Source organism: Hyperolius riggenbachi, chromosome 1, assembly GCF_040937935.1.
Source record: "Hyperolius riggenbachi isolate aHypRig1 chromosome 1, aHypRig1.pri, whole genome shotgun sequence".
Lineage (NCBI taxonomy): Eukaryota > Metazoa > Chordata > Amphibia > Anura > Hyperoliidae > Hyperolius > Hyperolius riggenbachi.
The window spans coordinates 1500794-1521879 of record NC_090646.1 but is presented as its reverse complement, the minus strand read 5'-3'; the positions used below and the strand labels follow the sequence as shown (position 1 = coordinate 1521879).

The 21086-nt window shown below is 46.3% G+C and overlaps 1 protein-coding gene across 2 annotated transcripts in view; it reads right to left on the bottom strand.

The window, feature by feature from the left end:
• Positions 1 to 17675, bottom strand: part of RTKN (rhotekin) — a 197450-nt gene extending 179775 nt beyond the window's left edge. For both annotated transcript variants that reach the window (XM_068273571.1, XM_068273587.1), the window contains exon 1: positions 16635 to 17675. In XM_068273571.1, the coding sequence (XP_068129672.1) occupies positions 16635 to 16745 (111 nt within the window). In that variant the 5' untranslated portion in view covers positions 16746 to 17675. The remainder of the gene's footprint in view (positions 1 to 16634) is intronic.
• Between the last annotated feature and the right edge of the window lie 3411 nt (positions 17676 to 21086).

The window sequence follows — 21086 nt, the reverse complement described above, 5'->3', positions numbered from 1 at the left end:
TATTACTGCAAACATGCAACACTCATTATCCAGGACTTCCATCTACAGCCAGACCAGATACAAGCACACACTAATTCACACACTTCTTTCCCTCACTATGATCTGATATGTCCCAGGCTGCCCTCTCACTACAGATGCTGCACATATAACCAGACAGACACTAATTCACACACTTCTCTCTCTCCTCACTATGATCTGATATGTCCCAGGCTGCCCTCTCACTACAGAAGCTGCACATATAACCCCACAGACACTAATTCACACACTTCTCTCTCTCCTCACTATGATCTGATATGTCCCAGGCTGCCCTCTCACTACAGATGTTGCACATATAACCAGACAGACACTAATTCACACACTTCTCTCCCTCACTATGATCTGATATGTCCCAGGCTGCCCTCTCACTACAGAAGCTGCACATATAACCCCACAGACACTAATTCACACACTTCTCTCCCTCCTCACTATGATCTGATATGTCCCAGGCTGCCTCCTCCTATCATCCATCAGTTAACCCAACAAAGTCACATGCTCCTCCCTGAGTTCCCGTAGACATGGCTGTAGCTACTCCTAACCCCTCACCTACAAGCTCTCCACAATCTCTCTCCCGTACATGTCCTCACTATTCTCCAGTTAACACAACCCAACCGCAATCTCAGATCTGCACACAAGCTTCTTCTGTCCTCTACAATCACCTCCTCACATTCACATGTACAAGATTTCTCACGTGCCTCACCCCTCCTCTGGAATGCCCTCTCACAGCACATCCGTCACTCTCCAACCTTTGATATCTTTAGGGCTCATCCACACAGGACAGCGCATGCGTGAACGCAACGTGCACATGCGTAGTATGGCAGGAGGTACTATACAACCTAGCGCCCGTTAATAAACAGGCCAAATGACTAGCAATGTTAATATTGGCGTGTGCCATGCGCCATTACAAACCCCATGATCTTACCTATGATACAACATGAAGTGCACTACATACTCCGGTCAGACATGAGCAGAATCGGGATACGGATGGCCACGTCGTGTTAGACTGAATACATCATGGTGTGGCATCAACCAATCTTCTAACCAACGTCTGGTGAAATGTGACAGAATAGAGCATTGTGAGGCCAACACTACTAAGATGTCTTCTCCTCACATGCTCTCTGGCCAGGTAGTGTTTGCCAGGATAGATGCACATCACATAATCCAGGCCTACCTGTAGGAGCACGGTGCTGGATCTGCAGAAAGAAGCCCAGGAGAGGAACATGTCTCCTGAAAACCCAGAAGTCATAACACAAGGAGGAACGCCACAGCTACGATGTGTGCACGAGACTCTAACGAGACCGGAAACTGATAGTATGGAAGAGTGATGGAGTCTGGAGAGTCAGATACACATTATGGAAGAAGTATGGAGTCTGGAGGGTCAGATACACATTATAGAAGAAGTATGGAGTCTGGAGGGTCAGATACACATTATAGAAGAAGTATGGAGTCTGGAGGGTCAGATACACATTATAGAAGAAGTATGGAGTCTGGAGGGTCAGATACACATTATAGAAGAAGTATGGAGTCTGGAGGGTCAGATACACATTATAGAAGAAGTATGGAGTCTGGAGGGTCAGATACACATTATAGAAGAAGTATGGAGTCTGGAGGGTCAGATACACATTATAGAAGAAGTATGGAGTCTGGAGGATCAGATACACATTATAGAAGAAGTATGGAGTCTGGAGGGTCAGATACACATTATAGAAGAAGTATGGAGTCTGGAGGACCAGATACACATTATAGAAGAAGTATGGAGTCTGGAGGGTCAGATACACATTATAGAAGAAGTATGGAGTCTGGGGGATCAGATACACATTATAGAAGAAGTATGGAGTCTGGTGGGTCAGATACACATTATAGAAGAAGTATGGAGTCTGGAGGATCAGATACACATTATAGAAGAAGTATGGAGTCTGGAGGGTCAGATACACATTATAGAAGAAGTATGGAGTCTGGAGGGTCAGATACACATTATAGAAGAAGTATGGAGTCTGGAGGGTCAGATACACATTATAGAAGAAGTATGGAGTCTGGAGGGTCAGATACACATTATAGAAGAAGTATGGAGTCTGGAGGGTCGGATACACATTATAGAAGAAGTATGGAGTCTGGTGGGTCAGATACACATTATAGAAGAAGTATGGAGTCTGGAGGATCAGATACACATTATAGACGATCTATGGAGTCTGGAGGATCAGATACACATTATAGAAGAAGTATGGAGTCTGGAGGATCAGATACACATTATAGAGGAAGTATGGAGTCTGGAGGATCAGATACACATTATAGAAGAAGTATGGAGTCTGGAGGGTCAGATACACATTATAGAAGAAGTATGGAGTCTGGAGGATCAGATACACATTATAGAAGAAGTATGGAGTCTGGAGGATCAGATACACATTATGGAAGAAGTATGGAGTCTGGAGGATCAGATACACATTATAGAAGAAGTATAGAGTCTGGAGGATCAGATATACATTATAGAAGAAGTATGGAGTCTGGAGGGTCGGATACACATTATAGAAGAAGTATGGAGTCTGGAGGGTCAGATACACATTATAGAAGAAGTATGGAGTCTGGAGGGTCAGATACACATTATAGAAGAAGTATGGAGTCTGGAGGATCAGATACACATTATAGAAGAAGTATAGAGTCTGGAGGATCAGATATACATTATAGAAGAAGTATGGAGTCTGGAGGATCAGATACACATTATAGAAGAAGTATGGAGTCTGGAGGGTCAGATACACATTATAGAAGAAGTATGGAGTCTGGAGGATAAGATACACATTATAGAAGAAGTATGGAGTCTGGAGGATCAGATACACATTATAGAAGAAGTATAGAGTCTGGAGGATCAGATATACATTATAGAAGAAGTATGGAGTCTGGAGGGTCAGATACACACTATAGAAGAAGTATGGAGTCTGGAGGATCAGATACACATTATATAAGAAGTATGGAGTCTGGAGGGTCAGATACACATTATAGAAGAAGTATGGAGTCTGGAGGGTCAGATACACATTATAGAAGAAGTATGGAGTCTGGAGGATCAGATACACATTATAGAAGAAGTATGGAGTCTGGAGGACCAGATACACATTATAGAAGAAGTATGGAGTCTGGAGGGTCAGATACACATTATAGAAGAAGTATGGAGTCTGGAGGATCAGATACACATTATAGAAGAAGTATAGAGTCTGGAGGGTCAGATACACATTATAGAAGAAGTATGGAGTCTGGAGGGTCAGATATACATTATAGAAGAAGTATGGAGTCTGGAGGGTCAGATACACATTATAGAAGAAGTATGGAGTCTGGAGGGTCAGATATACATTATAGAAGAAGTATGGAGTCTGGAGGATCAGATACACATTATGGAAGAAGTATGGAGTCTGGAGGGTCAGATACACATTATAGCAGAAGTATGGAGTCTGGAGGGTCAGATATACATTATGGAAGAAGTATGGAGTCTGGAGGATCAGATACACATTATAGAAGAAGTATGGAGTCTGGAGGGTCAGATACACATTATGGAAGAAGTATGGAGTCTGGAGGGTCAGATACACATTATGGAAGAAGTATGGAGTCTGGGGGATCAGATACACATTATAGAAGAAGTATGGAGTCTGGAGGGTCGGATACACATTATAGAAGAAGTATAGAGTCTGGAGGATCAGATACACATTATAGAAGAAGTATGGAGTCTGGAGGGTCAGATAGACATTATAGAAGAAGTATGGAGTCTGGAGGGTCAGATACACATTATAGAAGAAGTATGGAGTCTGGTGGGTCAGATACACATTATAGAAGAAGTATGGAGTCTGGAGGGTCAGATACACATTATAGAAGAAGTATGGAGTCTAGATGATCAGATACACATTATAGAAGAAGTATGGAGTCTGGAGGGTCAGATACACATTATAGAAGAAGTATGGAGTCTGGAGGATCAGATACACACTATAGAAGAAGTATGGAGTCTGGAGGATCAGATACACATTATAGAAGAAGTATGGAGTCTGGAGGGTCAGATACACTTTATAGAAGAAGTATAGAGTCTGGAGGATCAGATACACATTATAGAAGAAGTATGGAGTCTGGAGGATCAGATACACACTATAGAAGAAGTATGGAGTCTGGAGGGTCAGATATACATTATAGAAGAAGTATGGAGTCTAGATGATCAGATACACATTATAGAAGAAGTATGGAGTCTGGAGGATCAGATACACATTATAGAAGAAGTATGGAGTCTGCAGGGTCAGATACACATTATAGAAGAAGTATGGAGTCTGGAGGGTCAGATACACATTATAGAAGGAGTATGGAGTCTGGAGGACCAGATACACTTTATAGAAGAAGTATGGAGTCTGGAGGATCAGATACACATTATAGAAGAAGTATGGAGTCTGGAGGATCAGATACACATTATAGAAGAAGTATGGAGCCTGGAGGATCAGATACACATTACAGAAGAAGTATGGAGTCTGGAGGGTCAGATACACATTATAGAAGAAGTATGGAGTCTGGAGGGTCAGATACACATTATAGAAGAAGTATGGAGTCTGGAGGGTCAGATACACATTATAGAAGAAGTATGGAGTCTGGAAGATCAGATACACATTATAGAAGAAGTATGGAGTCTGGAGGATCAGATACACATTATAGAAGAAGTATGGAGTCTGGAGGATCAGATACACATTATAGAAGAAGTATGGAGTATGGAGGGTCAGATACACATTATAGAAGAAGTATGGAGTCTGGAGGGTCAGATATACATTATAGAAGAAGTATGGAGTCTGGAGGGTCAGATACACATTATAGAAGAAGTATGGAGTCTGGAAGATCAGATACACATTATAGAAGAAGTATGGAGTCTGGAGGATCAGATACACATTATAGAAGAAGTATGGAGTCTGGAGGATCAGATACACATTATAGAAGAAGTATGGAGTCTGGAGGGTCAGATACACATTATACAAGAAGTATGGAGTCTGGAGGGTCAGATACACATTATAGAAGTAGTATGGAGTCTGGAGGATCAGATACACATTATAGAAGAAGTATGGAGTCTGGAGGGTCAGATAGACATTATAGAAGAAGTATGGAGTCTGGAGGGTCAGATACACACTATAGAAGAAGTATGGAGTCTGGAGGGTTAGATACACATTATAGAAGAAGTATGGAGTCTGGTGGGTCAGATACACATTATAGAAGAAGTATGGAGTCTGGAGAGTCAGATACACATTATAGAAGAAGTATGGAGTCTGGAGGGTCAGATACACATTATAGAAGAAGTATGGAGTCTGGTGGGTCAGATACATATTATAGAAGAAGTATGGAGTCTGGAGGATCAGATACACATTATAGAAGAAGTATGGAGTCTGGAGGGTCAGATACACATTATAGAAGAAGTATGGAGTCTGGAGGGTCAGATACACATTATAGAAGAAGTATGGAGTCTGGAGGATCAGATACACATTATAGAAGAAGTATGGAGACTGGAGGATCAGATACACATTACAGAAGAAGTATGGAGTCTGGAGGATCAGATACACATTATAGAAGAAGTATGGAGTCTGGAGGATCAGATACACATTATAGAAGAAGTATGGAGTCTGGAGGATCAGATACACACTATAGAAGAAGTATGGAGTCTGGAGGGTCAGATACACACTATAGAAGAAGTATGGAGTCTGGAGGATCAGATACACATTATAGAATAAGTATGGAGTCTGGAGGGTCGGATACACATTATAGAAGAAGTATGGAGTCTGGAGGGTCAGATACACATTATAGAAGAAGTATGGAGTCTGGAGGATCAGATATACATTATAGAAGAAGTATGGAGTCTGGAGGATCAGATACACATTATAGAAGAAGTATGGAGTCTGGAGGGTCAGATACACATTATAGAAGAAGTATGGAGTCTGGAAGATCAGATACACATTATAGAAGAAGTATGGAGTCTGGAGGGTCAGATACACATTATAGAAGAAGTATGGAGTCTGGAGGATCAGATATACATTATAGAAGAAGTATGGAGTCTGGAGGATCAGATACACACTATAGAAGAAGTATGGAGTCTGGAGGATCAGATACACACTATAGAAGAAGTATGGAGTCTGGAGGATCAGATACACATTATAGAAGAAGTATGGAGTCTGGAGGGTCAGATACACATTATACAAGAAGTATGGAGTCTGGAAGGTCAGATACACATTATAGAAGAAGTATGGAGTCTGGAGGATCAGATACACATTATAGAAGAAGTATGGAGTCTGGAGGATCAGATACACATTATAGAAGAAGTATAGAGTCTGGAGGGTCAGATACACATTATAGAAGAAGTATGGAGTCTGGTGGGTCAGATACACATTATAGAAGAAGTATAGAGCCTGGAGGATCAGATACACATTACAGAAGAAGTATGGAGTCTGGAGGGTCAGATACACATTATAGAAGAAGTATGGAGTCTGGAGGATCAGATACACATTATAGAAGAAGTATGGAGTCTGGAGGATCAGATACACATTATAGAAGAAGTATAGAGTCTGGAGGATCAGATACACATTATAGAAGAAGTATGGAGTCTGGAGGGTCAGATACACATTATAGAAGAAGTATGGAGTCTGGAGGACCAGATACACACTATAGAAGAATTATGGAGTCTGGAGGGTCAGATACACATTATAGAAGAAGTATGGAGTCTGGAGGGTCCGATACACATTATAGAAGAAGTATGGAGTCTGGAGGATCAGATACACATTATACAAGAAGTATGGAGTCTGGAAGGTCAGATACACATTATAGAAGAAGTATGGAGTCTGGAGGATCAGATACACATTATAGAAGAAGTATAGAGTCTGGAGGATCAGATACACATTATAGAAGAAGTATGGAGTCTGGAGGGTCAGATACACATTATAGAAGAAGTATGGAGTCTGGAGGACCAGATACACACTATAGAAGAAGTATGGAGTCTGGAGGGTCAGATACACATTATAGAAGAAGTATGGAGTCTGGAGGGTCCGATACACATTATAGAAGAAGTATGGAGTCTGGAGGGTCAGATACACATTATAGAAGAAGTATGGAGTCTGGGGGATCAGATACACATTATAGAAGAAGTATGGAGTCTGGAGGGTCAGATACACATTATAGAAGAAGTATGGAGTCTGGAGGGTCAGATACACATTATAGAAGAAGTATGGAGTCTGGAGGATCAGATACACATTATAGAAGAAGTTTGGAGTCTGGAGGATCAGATATACATTATAGAAGAAGTATGGAGTCTGGAGGATCAGATACACATTATAGAGGAAGTATGGAGTCTGGAGGATCAGATACACATTATAGAAGAAGTATGGAGTCTGGAGGGTCAGATACACATTATAGAAGAAGTATGGAGTCTGGGGGATCAGATACACACTATAGAAGAAGTATGGAGTCTGGAGGATCAGATACACATTATAGAAGAAATATGGAGTCTTGACTGGATAGCTAATTTAAAAGGATACAATGTGTTTAGGAAGGATAGAACAGGGAAAAAAGGTGGAGGGGTTTGTCTCTTTGTTAAGAATTCTCTTACAGCTGTCCTCAACGATGAGATGGAGGAAGATTGCGAAGATGTGGAGTCCGTTTGGGTAAATATTCATGGTGGAAATAAAAGTTGCCAATTGCTTATTGGGGTATGCTACAGGCCACCTCTTATTAATGAAGCTGCAGAACTGCGATTACTACAGCAGATTGAAAAAGCTGCAAGTAAAAATGAGGTCATAATTATGGGCGACTTCAACTTTCCAGACATTGACTGGAGTATTGAGGCTACCCATTCTGGTAAAAGCAGCAGATTTCTGGCAGCACTACAGGACAATTACTTGACTCAAATGGTAACGGAACCAACTAGGGGGAATGCGTTACTGGATCTGATCATTTCTAATAGACCAGATAATGTATCAAATGTGCAGGTTCAAGAACATTTGGGAAATAGTAATCACAACATGATAACGTTTGATCTGGTGACTGATAGGCCACGGGGCAGCGGGACCACTAAAACTATGAATTTTAGAAAAGCAAAGTTCAATCAAATTAGGCAGGCACTAAGTTTGGTGAACTGGGATAATGTACTACAAGGGGAAGACACTGAAGGGAAATGGCAAGCTTCTAAACTTATACTCAATTAATATTGTAGTATGTATATCCCATATGGAAACAAAATGTCTAGGAATAAAAAAAAGGCCTCTATGGATGAATAGAAAGGTTAGGGTCCAATGAAGAGGAAAAAGAATGCCTATAAGGTCCTAAAACAGGAGGGGACCGAGGCTGCACTAAGCAATTATAAGGAGTGCAATAACAATTGTAAAAAAGAAATTAGGCAGGCAAAGATCGAAGCTGAAAATCAAATCGCTAGGGATATCAAATCTAACCCAAAAAAGTTTTACAAGTACATTAACTCTAAAAAAAGAAAGGTTGACTGTATAGGACTCTTAAAGGATGAGGGTGGGAACTCAATGGTGGATGACCAAGGTAAGGCAGAGTTATTAAATGCTTTCTTTGCTTCTGTCTTCACAAAGGAAAAACAGCACTGTTGCAAATTACAGAGGCAGAAGAGTCTCAATCTTCCAACTGTAATATTAAATACTTAACACAGGAAGAAGTGAAGGCAAGACTAAATTAAAAATAGACAAGGCACCTGGCCCGGATGGCATGCATCCTCGGGTCCTAAGGGAATTAAGTTCAGTTATAGATAAACCCCTTTATCTTATCTTTTGTGACTCTCTTGCAACTGCCAGAGTCCCAGTGGATTGGCGTACAGCCCACGTTTTCCCATTATTTAAGAAGGGCAAAAAATCAGATCCAGGAAATTATAGAGCTTAACATCAGTTGTATGCAAACTATTTGAGGGGTTACTAAGAGATACTATACATGACTTCATAGTAGAAAATAATCTTATTTCTCAGCATCAACATGGGTTTACTAAAGACAGGTCCTGTTTGATTAACATGCTCAGCTTTTATGAGGTAGTGAATGCTAATATGGATATTGGCAATGCTGTAGATGTGATATACTTGGACTTTGCAAAGGCCTTCGACACTGTTCCCCTCAAAAGTCTGGTGCAAAAGTTGAGGATGCAAGGACTGGGGAAGAGTCTGTGTTCATGGATAGGGAACTGGCTAATGGACAGAAAACAAAGAGTTGTGGTCAATGGATCGTACTCAAAATGGGAGACTGTTAGCAGTGGGGTCCCACAGGGGTCTGTACTGGGTCCAGTGCTCTTCAATTTATTTATTAATGACCTAGTGGATGCAGTAGTGAGCAATGTTGCTATTTTTGCAGATGATACAAAATTGTGCAGAATCATCAACTCTCAGGAAGATAGTGTCATATTGCAACAGGATCTGGATAGGATGGCTATATGGGCACATACATGGCAGATGAAATTCAATGTTGACAAATGTAAGGTCATGCATTTTGGTCGTACCAATGGTCTAGCACCATACAAAATAAATGGGATACAGTTGGGGACATCAAACTTGGAGAAGGACTTAGGAGTACTCATCGACAACAAGTTAAATAATCGTACTCAATGCCAAGCAGCTGCAGCTAAAGCTAACAAAATTTTGGGATGCATTAAAAGGGAAATAAAAACTCGAGATGCTAGCATAATATTGCCCCTGTTTAACTCTCTAGTAAGGCCACATCTGGAATATGGAATTCAGTTCTGGGCACCACATTACAAAAAAGATATTGCACTTTTAGAGCAGGTGCAGAGACGAGCAACAAAATTGATACGTGGGATGGAAGGTCTCACTTATCAAGAAAGGTTAGATAAACTGGGTTTATTTAGTCTAGAGAAAAGACGCCTTAGAGGGGATCTAATTAACATGTATAAATACATCAGAGGGCAATATAATAGCTTGGCGGATGAGCTTTTTGTCCCTAGGTCTTCTCAAAGGACTAGAGGACATGATCTGCGCATGGAGGAAAAACGTTTTAGCCATTTATTTAGGAAAGGGTTCTTTACAGTTAGAGTGATTAAGATGTGGAATGCATTGCCAAAGGAAGTCGTTATTGCAAACTCTATACCTGCATTTAAAGGGGGCTTAGATGCTTTCCTTGCATTGAAAGACATCCATGGCTACAATTACTAGGTAATGCCCAGTGATGTTGATCCAGGGATTTTATCTGATTGCCATCTGGAGTCGGGAAGGAATTTTTCCCTTTAGGGGCTAATTGGACCATGCCTTGTAAGGGTTTTTTGCCTTCCTCTGGATCAACAGGGATATGTGAGGGAGCAGGCTGGTGTTGTACTTTGTTCTCTGGTTGAACTCGATGGACGTATGTCTCTTTTCAACCAAAATAACTATGTAACTATGGAGGATCAGATACACATTATAGAAGCAGTATGGAGTCTGGAGGGTCAGATACACATTATAGAAGAAGTATGGAGTCTGGAGGGTCAGATACACATTATAGAAAAAGTATGGAGTCTGGAGGGTCAGATACACATTATAGAAGAAGTATGGAGTCTGGAGGGTCAGATACATGTTATACACAATGTATGACGCCTGGGGCCACATAGCTGTGGTATTGGCGGGATATCAGCGAGGGGTGACATGCTGGGACAGGAATACAGCACATGAGTCACAGCAGAGTGTGGAAATCCTCAGAGCCGGAATCACGGCTCACCTCACACATGACTTCCTCCGTACACACCTCATACATGCCTCCTGTGTGGCCAGACAGGTGGGTGGAGGGCAGACAGGTCAGGGAGTACGAGGAGGACGGAGGAGGACTCACATTACTACTGAACAACCACCTGTTAATGATTGTTACTGCCTGAGAAAAGCCACACACTGATCACACTGCTCTCCAGACATGGCCACACACTGTACAACCATCCAATCCCACTGATTACCCTCTGCTGCCTTCCTACACACATCCAACTCTAACAGACATGGCCACACACTGTACAACCACCCAATCCCACTGATTACCCTCTGCTGCCTTCCTACACACATCCAACTCTAACAGACATGGCCACACACCGTACAACCATCCAATCTAACCACCAATCCCACTGATTACCCTCTGCTGTCCTCCTACACACATCCAGCCCTAACAGACATGGCCACACACTGTACAACCATCCAATCCCACCACCAATCTCACTGATTACCCTCTGCTGCCCTCCTACACACATCCAACTCTAACAGACATAGCCACACACTGTACAACCATCCAATCTCACCACCAATCTCACTGATTACCCTCTGCTGCCCTCCTACACACATGCAACCCTAACAGACATGGCCACACACTGTACAAACATCCAATCTAATCACCAATCTCACTGATTACCCTCTGCTGCCCTCCTACACACATCCAACCCTAACATACATGGCCACACACTGTACAACCATCCAATCTAACCACCAATCTCACTGATTACCCTCTGCTGCCCTCCTACACACATCCAACCCTAACAGACATGGCCACACACCGTACAACCATCCAATCTAACCACCAATCTCACTGATTACCCTCTGCTGCCCTCCTACACACATCCAACCCTAACAGACATGGCCACACACTGTACAACCATCCAATCTAACCACCAATCTCACTGATTACCCTCTGCTGCCCTCCTACACACATCCAACTCTAACAGACATGGCCACACACTGTACAACCATCCAATCTAACCACCAATCTCACTGATTACCCTCTGCTGCCCTCCTACACACATCCAACCCTAACAGACATGGCCACACACTGTACAACCATCCAATCTAACCACGAATCTCACTGATTACCCTCTGCTGCCCTCCTACACACATCCAACCCTAACAGACATGGCCACACACTGTACAACCATCCAATCTAACCACCAATCTCACTGATTACCCTCTGCTGCCCTCCTACACACATCCAACCCTAACAGACATGGCCAAACACTGTACAACCATCCAATCTCACTAATTACCCTCTGCTGTCCTCCTACACACATCCAACCCTAACAGACATGGCCACACACTGTACAACCATCCAATCTAACCACCAATCTCACTGATTACCCTCTGCTGCCCTCCTACACACATCCAACTCTAACAGACATGGCCACACACTGTACAACCATCCAATCTAACCACCAATCTCACTGATTACCCTCTGCTGCCCTCCTACACACATCCAACCCTAACAGACATGGCCACACACTGTACAACCATCCAATCTAACCACCAATCTCACTGATTACCCTCTGCTGCCCTCCTACACACATCCAACCCTAACAGACATGGCCACACACTGTACAACCATCCAATCTAACCACCAATCTCACTGATTACCCTCTGCTGCCCTCCTACACACATCCAACCCTAACAGACATGGCCAAACACTGTACAACCATCCAATCTCACTAATTACCCTCTGCTGTCCTCCTACACACATCCAACCCTAACAGACATGGCCACACACTGTACAACCATCCAATCTAACCACCAATCCCACTGATTACCCTCTGCTGCCCTCCTACACACATCCAACCCTAACAGACATGGCCACACACTGTACAACCATCCAATCTAACCACCAATCTCACTGATTACCCTCTGCTGCCCTCCTACACACATCCAACCCTAACAGACATGGCCACACACTGTACAACCATCCAATCCCACTGATTACCCTCTGCTGCCCTCCTACACACATCCAACCCTAACAGACATGGCCACACACTGTACAACCATCCAATCTAACCACCAATCTCCCTGATTACCCTCTGCTGCCCTCCTACACACATCCAACCCTAACAGACATGGCCACACACTGTACAACCATCCAATCTAACCACCAATCTCACTGATTACCCTCTGCTGCCCTCCTACACACATCCAACCCTAACAGACATGGCCACACACTGTACAACCATCCAATCTCACTGATTACCCTCTGCTGCCCTCCTACACACATCCAACTCTAACAGACATGGCCACACACTGTACAACCATCCAATCTAACCACCAATCTCACTGATTACCCTCTGCTGCCCTCCTACACACATCCAACTCTAACAGACATGGCCACACACTGTACAACCATCCAATCCCACCACCAATCTCACTGATTACCCTCTGCTGCCCTCCTACACACATCCAACTCTAACAGACATGGCCACACACTGTACAACCACCCAATCTAACCACCAATCTCACTGATTACCCTCTGCTGTCCTCCTACACACATCCAACCCTAACAGACATGGCCACACACCGTACAACCATCCAATCTAACCACCAATCTCACTGATTACCCTCTGCTGCCCTCCTACACACATCCAACCCTAACAGACATGGCCACACACTGTACAACCATCCAATCTAACCACCAATCTCACTGATTACCCTCTGCTGTCCTCCTACACACATCCAACCCTAACAGACATGGCCACACACTGTACAACCATCCAATCTCACCACCAATCTCACTGATTACCCTCTGCTGCTCTCCTACACACATCCAACCCTAACAGACATGGCCACACACTGTACAACCATCCAATCTAACCACCAATCCCACTGATTACCCTCTGCTGCCCTCCTACACACATCCAACCCTAACAGACATGGCCACACACTGTACAACCATCCAATCTAATCACCAATCTCACTGATTACCCTCTGCTGCCCTCCTACACACATCCAACCCTAACAGACATGGCCACACACTGTACAACCATCCAATCTAACCACCAATCACACTGATTACCCTCTGCTGTCCTCCTACACACATCCAACCCTAACAGACATGGCCACACACTGTACAACCATCCACTCTCACTGATTACCCTCTGCTGCCCTCCTACACACATCCAACCCTAACAGACATGGCCACACACTGTACAACCATCCAATCTAACCACCAATCTCACTGATTACCCTCTACTGCCCTCCTACACACATCCAACCCTAACAGACATGGCCACACACTGTACAACCATCCAATCTAATCACCAATCTCACTGATTACCCTCTGCTGTCCTCCTACACACATCCAACCCTAACAGACATGGCCACACACTGTACAACCATCCAATCTAACCACCAATCCCACTGATTACCCTCTGCTGCCCTCCTACACACATCCAACCCTAACAGACATGGCCACACAATGTACAACCATCCAATCTAACCACCAATCTCACTAATTACCCTCTGCTGCCCTCCTACACACATCCAACCCTAACAGACATGGCCACACACTGTACAACCATCCAATCTAACCACCAATCTCACTGATTACCCTCTGCTGCCCTCCTACACACATCCAACTCTAACAGACATGGCCACACACTGTACAACCATCCAATCTAACCACCAATCCCACTGATTACCCTGTGCTGTCCTCCTACACACTTCCAACCCTAACAGACATGGCCACACACTGTACAACCATCCAATCTAACCACCAATCTCACTGATTACCCTCTGCTGCCCTCCTACACACATCCAACCCTAACAGACATGGCCACACACAGTACAACCATCCAATCCCACTGATTACCCTCTGCTGCCCTCCTACACTCATCCAACCCTAACAGACATGGCCACACACTGTACAACCATCCAATCTAATAACCACATTCCTCAAACTTTCAGATCCATCCCGGTGGATCTGATCTGCAGATGACTGCCCGTTAAACATCGTGTGTGTACCCAGCCTTAGCTGTCTGTCCCTCATACTACACGGCAGTGGTAAAATTGTCCAGTCATTGTCAGATAAAAATTGGATGTGTGTATGGACCTTAAGTGACATGGAACAAGCAAGCAGCCAGAGGCGGAAGCTCTCACCGGCCTGCCAGAGAAGCCACCAGAGATTTTACCCATGAGGTAACAGGGAAATTGGGTGGCTTTGCCCGTCCTGGTGATGGTTGAATGTGACACATATGGGTATTGCAGGCCACATCTATGCATTGGCACATCTCTCATTCCACTGGACAGATCCTGGGAGGGAGAGGCAGCGATACAGAGAGAATGGAGACCATACATGAAGCCATCTGTGTTTAAAGTCATGCATTTTGGTCATACCAATGGTCTAGCACCATACAAAATAAATGGGATACAGTTGGGGACATCAAACTTGGAGAAGGACTTAGGAGTACTCATCGACAACAAGTTAAATAATCGTACTCAATGCCAAGCAGCTGCAGCTAAAGCTAACAACATTTTGGGATGCATTAAAAGGGAAATAAAAACTCGAGATGCTAGCATAATATTGCCCCTGTTTAACTCTCTAGTAAGGCCACATCTGGAATATGGAATTCAGTTCTGGGCACCACATTACAGGAAAGATATTGCAGTTTTAGAGCAGGTGCAGAGACGAGAAACAAAATTGATACGTGGGATGGAAGGTCTCACTTACCAAGAAAGGTTAGATAAACTGGGTTTATTTAGTCTAGAGAAAAGACGCCTTATGCTGGGGATACACGGTACGTTTCTGTACCGTGTATCGACCAGCTGATCCGGCGAGCTGATAATATTCAGCTGGCACGATCATGCCGCTCGACCCGCGCCCGCTCGATGCCGGCGCATCCCCGCTTGTCCGCGCGTGCACGCGGATCGATTGCCACTCGTCCCTGCCGGCGCTTCCTTATCACCACTCGATTCCCTGCCATTGTCTGCCGGCGGGGACGAGCGGCAATCAATCTGCACGCACGCGCGGACAAGCGGGGATGCGCCGGCATCGAGCCGCTGGCTCGATCCGGCGCATAAAACGAGCCGTATAAATACATCAGAGGGCAATATAATAGCTTGGCGGATGAGCGTTTTGTCCCTAGGCTTTCTCAAAGGATGCTCTGCGCATGGAGGAAAAACGTTTTAGCCATTTATTTAGGAAAGGGTTCTTTACAGTAAGAGTGATTAAGATGTGAAATGCATTGCCACAGGAAGTAGTTATGGCAAACTCTATACCTGCATTTAAAGGGGGCTTAGATGCTTTCCTTGCGTTGAAAGACATCCATGGCTACAATTACTAGGTAATGCCTAATGATGTTGATCCATGTATTTTATCTGATTGCCATCTGGAGTTGGGAAGGAATTTTTTTCCCTTTTGGACCATGCCTTGTAAGGGTTTTTTGCCTTCCTCTGGATCAACAGGGATATGTGAGGGAGCAGGCTGGTGTTGTACTTTGTTTTCTGGTTGAACTCGATGGACGTTTGTCTTTTTTTCAACCCAAATAACTATTTATTAAGAACAATCTGCTAGCCATGGTTCAGTGGCACACAACCCACTCATATGAAGACACACGATTTCAGTCACTGTGAAGGGAGGTCTGGAGTCATGTGTTGGTCTTTAAGTATTTCTGAAGAATTTCCTGAAGAGGCAACCAAAACTGAGAGGAGGTCAGGTCCAGCATTTCCGGCATGCGTGACAGATCACTGGAATCATTGACTTTCACTAAATCAGGAATGACTGTTCTGTGCAATCTGCAAGTGTGTGGGGGTCAGTTTACACCCATTTGCCCACCCAGGAACACACACAAATCATACAAGACTAGGACATGGGGGTTAGGGTGAATGAAGAGGACCTACCTGGGGAGTTTCAATGAACATACTCCTTCGGAATCGCCCCCTTCGGATCTCCATCTCCAGGGCCGAGCATCGTGCCACCGTCACACGACTGCGGTGATTGCGGCAGAACATGGTCACCACAGCGAAGACCAGATCCGCAACCCACTACACTTCCAGTCTCCAAGGATCAGCTTCGACTTAGGATCTACTTATTCAATACTACAGCCAAACTCCTCAGGATCCACCAGGGTTCCCAGTCTCCAGGGATCTACTAATTCAATACTACAGCCAAGCTCCTCAGGATCCACCAGGGTTCCAGTCTCCAGGGATCTAATACTTCAATACTACAGCCAAACTCTTCAGGATCCACCACGGTTCCAAGTCCCCAGGGATCTACTAATTCAATACTACAGCCAAACTCCTCAGGATCCACCAGGGTTCCAGGTCTCCAGGGATCTGGTACTTCAATACTACAGCCAAACTCTTCAGGATCCACCAGGGTTCCAGGTCTCCAGGGATCTGGTACTTCAATACTACAGCCAAACTCCTCAGGATCCACCAGGGTTCCAGGTCTCCAAGGATCTACTAATTCAATTCTATGTTGTTAGAGCGCTATATCTCACAAATTACAATTCAATTCTATGACCAAACTCCTCAGGATCCACCAGGGTTCCCAGTCTCCAGGGATCTGCTTCATTCTGGGATCTACTAAATCAATATTATGGCCAAACTCCTCAGGATCCACCAGGGTTTCCAATCCCAAGGGATCTCTTGCAGGGACCTGTGTTTCCCAGGAATCTAGGAGACCAGTAATACAGCCGATACCAAGGATCCAGCAGAGTTACCAGTCTCCAGGGATCGGCTTTTATCAGGAACTCCTGCAGATCATGTTTCAGTCTTCAAGAATCATCAGAACTGTGTGGATATTTTGGGGGTCCAGCTCTGATCACGGGAGGTCCACACATTTCAAGGAATGTCCTACAGATAGAAGGTCTGCGGTAACTTCTCTCATTCACAGGCTGCACAGAGAGACAGCCCCTCTCCCCCTCCTCTCTGACTTGTTCACTCATGATATCTATCAGCTGGGTGCCAAGAACACAGGCTGCCTCCCCTCTGTCTCTGACACCACCCCCTATCCCAGGACTGTCACTCCTCTGTCTCTGACACCACCTCCTATTCTAACAGCATTGTCACTCCTCTGCCTCTGACACCACCCCTACTCTACCAGGACTGTCACTCCTCTGCCTCTGACACCACCCCTATTCTACCAGGACTGTCACTCCTCTGCCTCTGACACCACCCCTACTCTACCAGCACTGTCACTCCTCTGCCTCTGACACCACCCCTACTCCACCAGCACTGTCACTCCTCTGCCTCTGACACCAGCCCTACTCTACCAGCACTGTCACTCCTCTGCCTCTGACACCACCCCTATTCTACCAGGACTGTCACTCCTCTGCCTCTGACACCACCCCTACTCTACCAGCACTGTCACTCCTCTGCCTCTGACACCACCCCTACTCCACCAGCACTGTCACTCCTCTGCCTCTGACACCAGCCCTACTCTACCAGCACTGTCACTCCTCTGCCTCTGACACCACCCCTATTCTACCAGGACTGTCACTCCTCTGCCTCTGACACCACCCCTACTCTACCAGCACTGTCACTCCTCTGCCTCTGACACCACCCCTACTCCACCAGGACTGTCACTCCTCTGTCTCTGACATCACCCCTACTCTACCAGCACTGTCACTCCTCTGCCTCTGACACCACCCCTACTCCACCAGGACTGTCACTCCTCTGCCTCTGACACCACCCCTACTCCACCAGGACTGTCACTCCTCTGCCTCTGACATCACCCCTATTCTACCAGGACTGTCACTCCTCTGCCTCTGACACCACCTCCTATTCTAACAGCACTGTCACTCCTCTGCCTCTGACACCACCTCCTATTCCAGCACTGTCACTCTTCTGCCTCTGACACCACCTCCTATTCTAACAGCATTGTCACTCCTCTGCCTCTGACACCACCCCTATTCTACCAGGACTGTCACTCCTCTGCCTCTGACACCACCCCTACTCTACCAGCACTGTCACTCCTCTGCCTCTGACACCACCCCTACTCCACCAGGACTGTCACTCCTCTGTCTCTGACATCACCCCTACTCTACCAGCACTGTCACTCCTCTGCCTCTGACACCACCCCTACTCCACCAGGACTGTCACTCCTCTGCCTCTGACACCACCCCTACTCCACCAGGACTGTCACTCCTCTGCCTCTGACATCACCCCTATTCTACCAGGACTGTCACTCCTCTGCCTCTGACACCAGCCCTACTCTACCAGCACTGTCACTCCTCTGCCTCTGACACCACCCCTACTCTACCAGCACTGTCACTCCTCTGCCTCTGACATCACCCCTACTCCACCAGCACTGTCACTCCTCTGCCTCTGACACCACCCCTACTCCACCAGCACTGTCACTCCTCTGCCTCTGACACCACCCCTATTCTACCACCACTGTCACTCCTCTGCCTCTGACATCACCCCTACTCCACCAGCACTGTCACTCCTCTGCCTCTGACACCACCCCTACTCCACCAGCACTGTCACTCCTCTGCCTCTGACACCACCCCTACTCTACCAGCACTGTCACTCCTCTGCCTCTGACACCACCCCTACTCCACCAGCACTGTCACTCCTCTGCCTCTGACACCACCCCTACTCCACCAGCACTGTCACTCCTCTGCCATCACCCCTACTCTACCAGCACTGTCACTCCTCTGCCTCTGACACCACCTCCTATTCTACCAGCACTGTCACTCCTCTGCCTCTGACACCACCTCCTATTCTAACAGCACTGTCACTCCTCTGCCTCTGACACTACCCCTACTCTACCAGCACTGTCACTCCTCTGCCTCTGACACCACCCCTACTCTATCAGCACTGTCACTCCTCTGCCTCTGACACCACCTCCTATTCTACCAGCACTGTCACTCCTCTGCCTTTGCCACCACCCCTACTCCACCAGCACTGTCACTCCTCTGCCTCTGACACCACCCCTACTCTACCAGCACTGTCACTCCTCTGCCTCTGACACCACCCCTACTCTACCAGCACTGTCACTCCTCTGCCTCTGACACCACCCCTACTCTACCACCACTGTCACTCCTCTGCCTCTGACACCACCCCTACTCTACCAGCACTGTCACTCCTCTGCCACTGACACCACCCCTACTCTACCAGCACTGTCACTCCTCTGCCTCTGACACCACCTCTACTCCACCAGCTTTTTCACTCCTCTGCCTCTGACACCACCCCTATTCTACCAGCACTGTCACTCCTCTGCCTCTGCCACCACCCCTACTCCACCAGCACTGTCACTCCTCTGCCTCTGACACCACTCCTACTCTACCAGCACTGTCACTCCTCTGCCTCTGACACCACCCCTACTCTACCAGCACTGTCACTCCTCTGCCTCTGACACCACCCCTACTCTACCAGCACTGTCACTCCTCTGCCTCTGACACCACCCCTACTCCACCAGCACTGTCACTCCTCTGCCTCTGACACCAGCCCTACTCTACCAGCACTGTCACTCCTCTGCCTCTGACACCACCCCTATTCTACCAGGACTGTCACTCCTCTGCCTCTGACACCACCCCTACTCTACCAGCACTGTCACTCCTCTGGCTCTGACACCACCCCTACTCCACCAGCACTGTCACTCCTCTGCCTCTGACACCACCCCTACTCTACCAGCACTGTCACTCCTCTGCCTCTGACACCACCCCTACTCTACCAGCACTGTCACTCCTCTGCCTCTGCCACCAACCCTACTCCACCAGCACTGTCACTCCCCTGCCTCTGACACCACCCCTACTCTACCAGCACTGTCACTCCTCTGCCTCTGACACCACCCCTACTCTACCAGCACTGTCACTCCTCTGCCTCTGACACCACCCTTACTCCACCAGCACTGTCACTCCTCTGCCTCTGACACCACCCCTACACTACCAGCACTGTCACTCCTCTGCCTCTGACACCACCCCTACTCCACCAGCACTGTCACTCCTCTGCCTCTGACACCACCCCTACTCTACCAGCACTGTCACTCCTCTGCCTCTGAGCTCTGACACCACCCCTACTCTACCAGCACTGTCACTCCTCTGTCTCTGACACCACCCCTACTCTACCAGCACTGTCACTCCTCTGCCTCTGACACCACCTCCTATTCTACCAGCACTGTCACTCCTCTGCCTCTGACACCACCCCTACTCCACCAGCACTGTCACTCCTCTGCCTCTGACACCACCCCTACTCCACCAGCACTGTCACTCCTCTGCCTCTGACACCACCCCTATTCCACCAGCACTGTCACTCCTCTGGCTCTGACACCACCCCTACTCCACCAGCACTGTCACTCCTTTGCCTCTGACACCACCCCTACTCTACCACCACTGTCACTCCTCT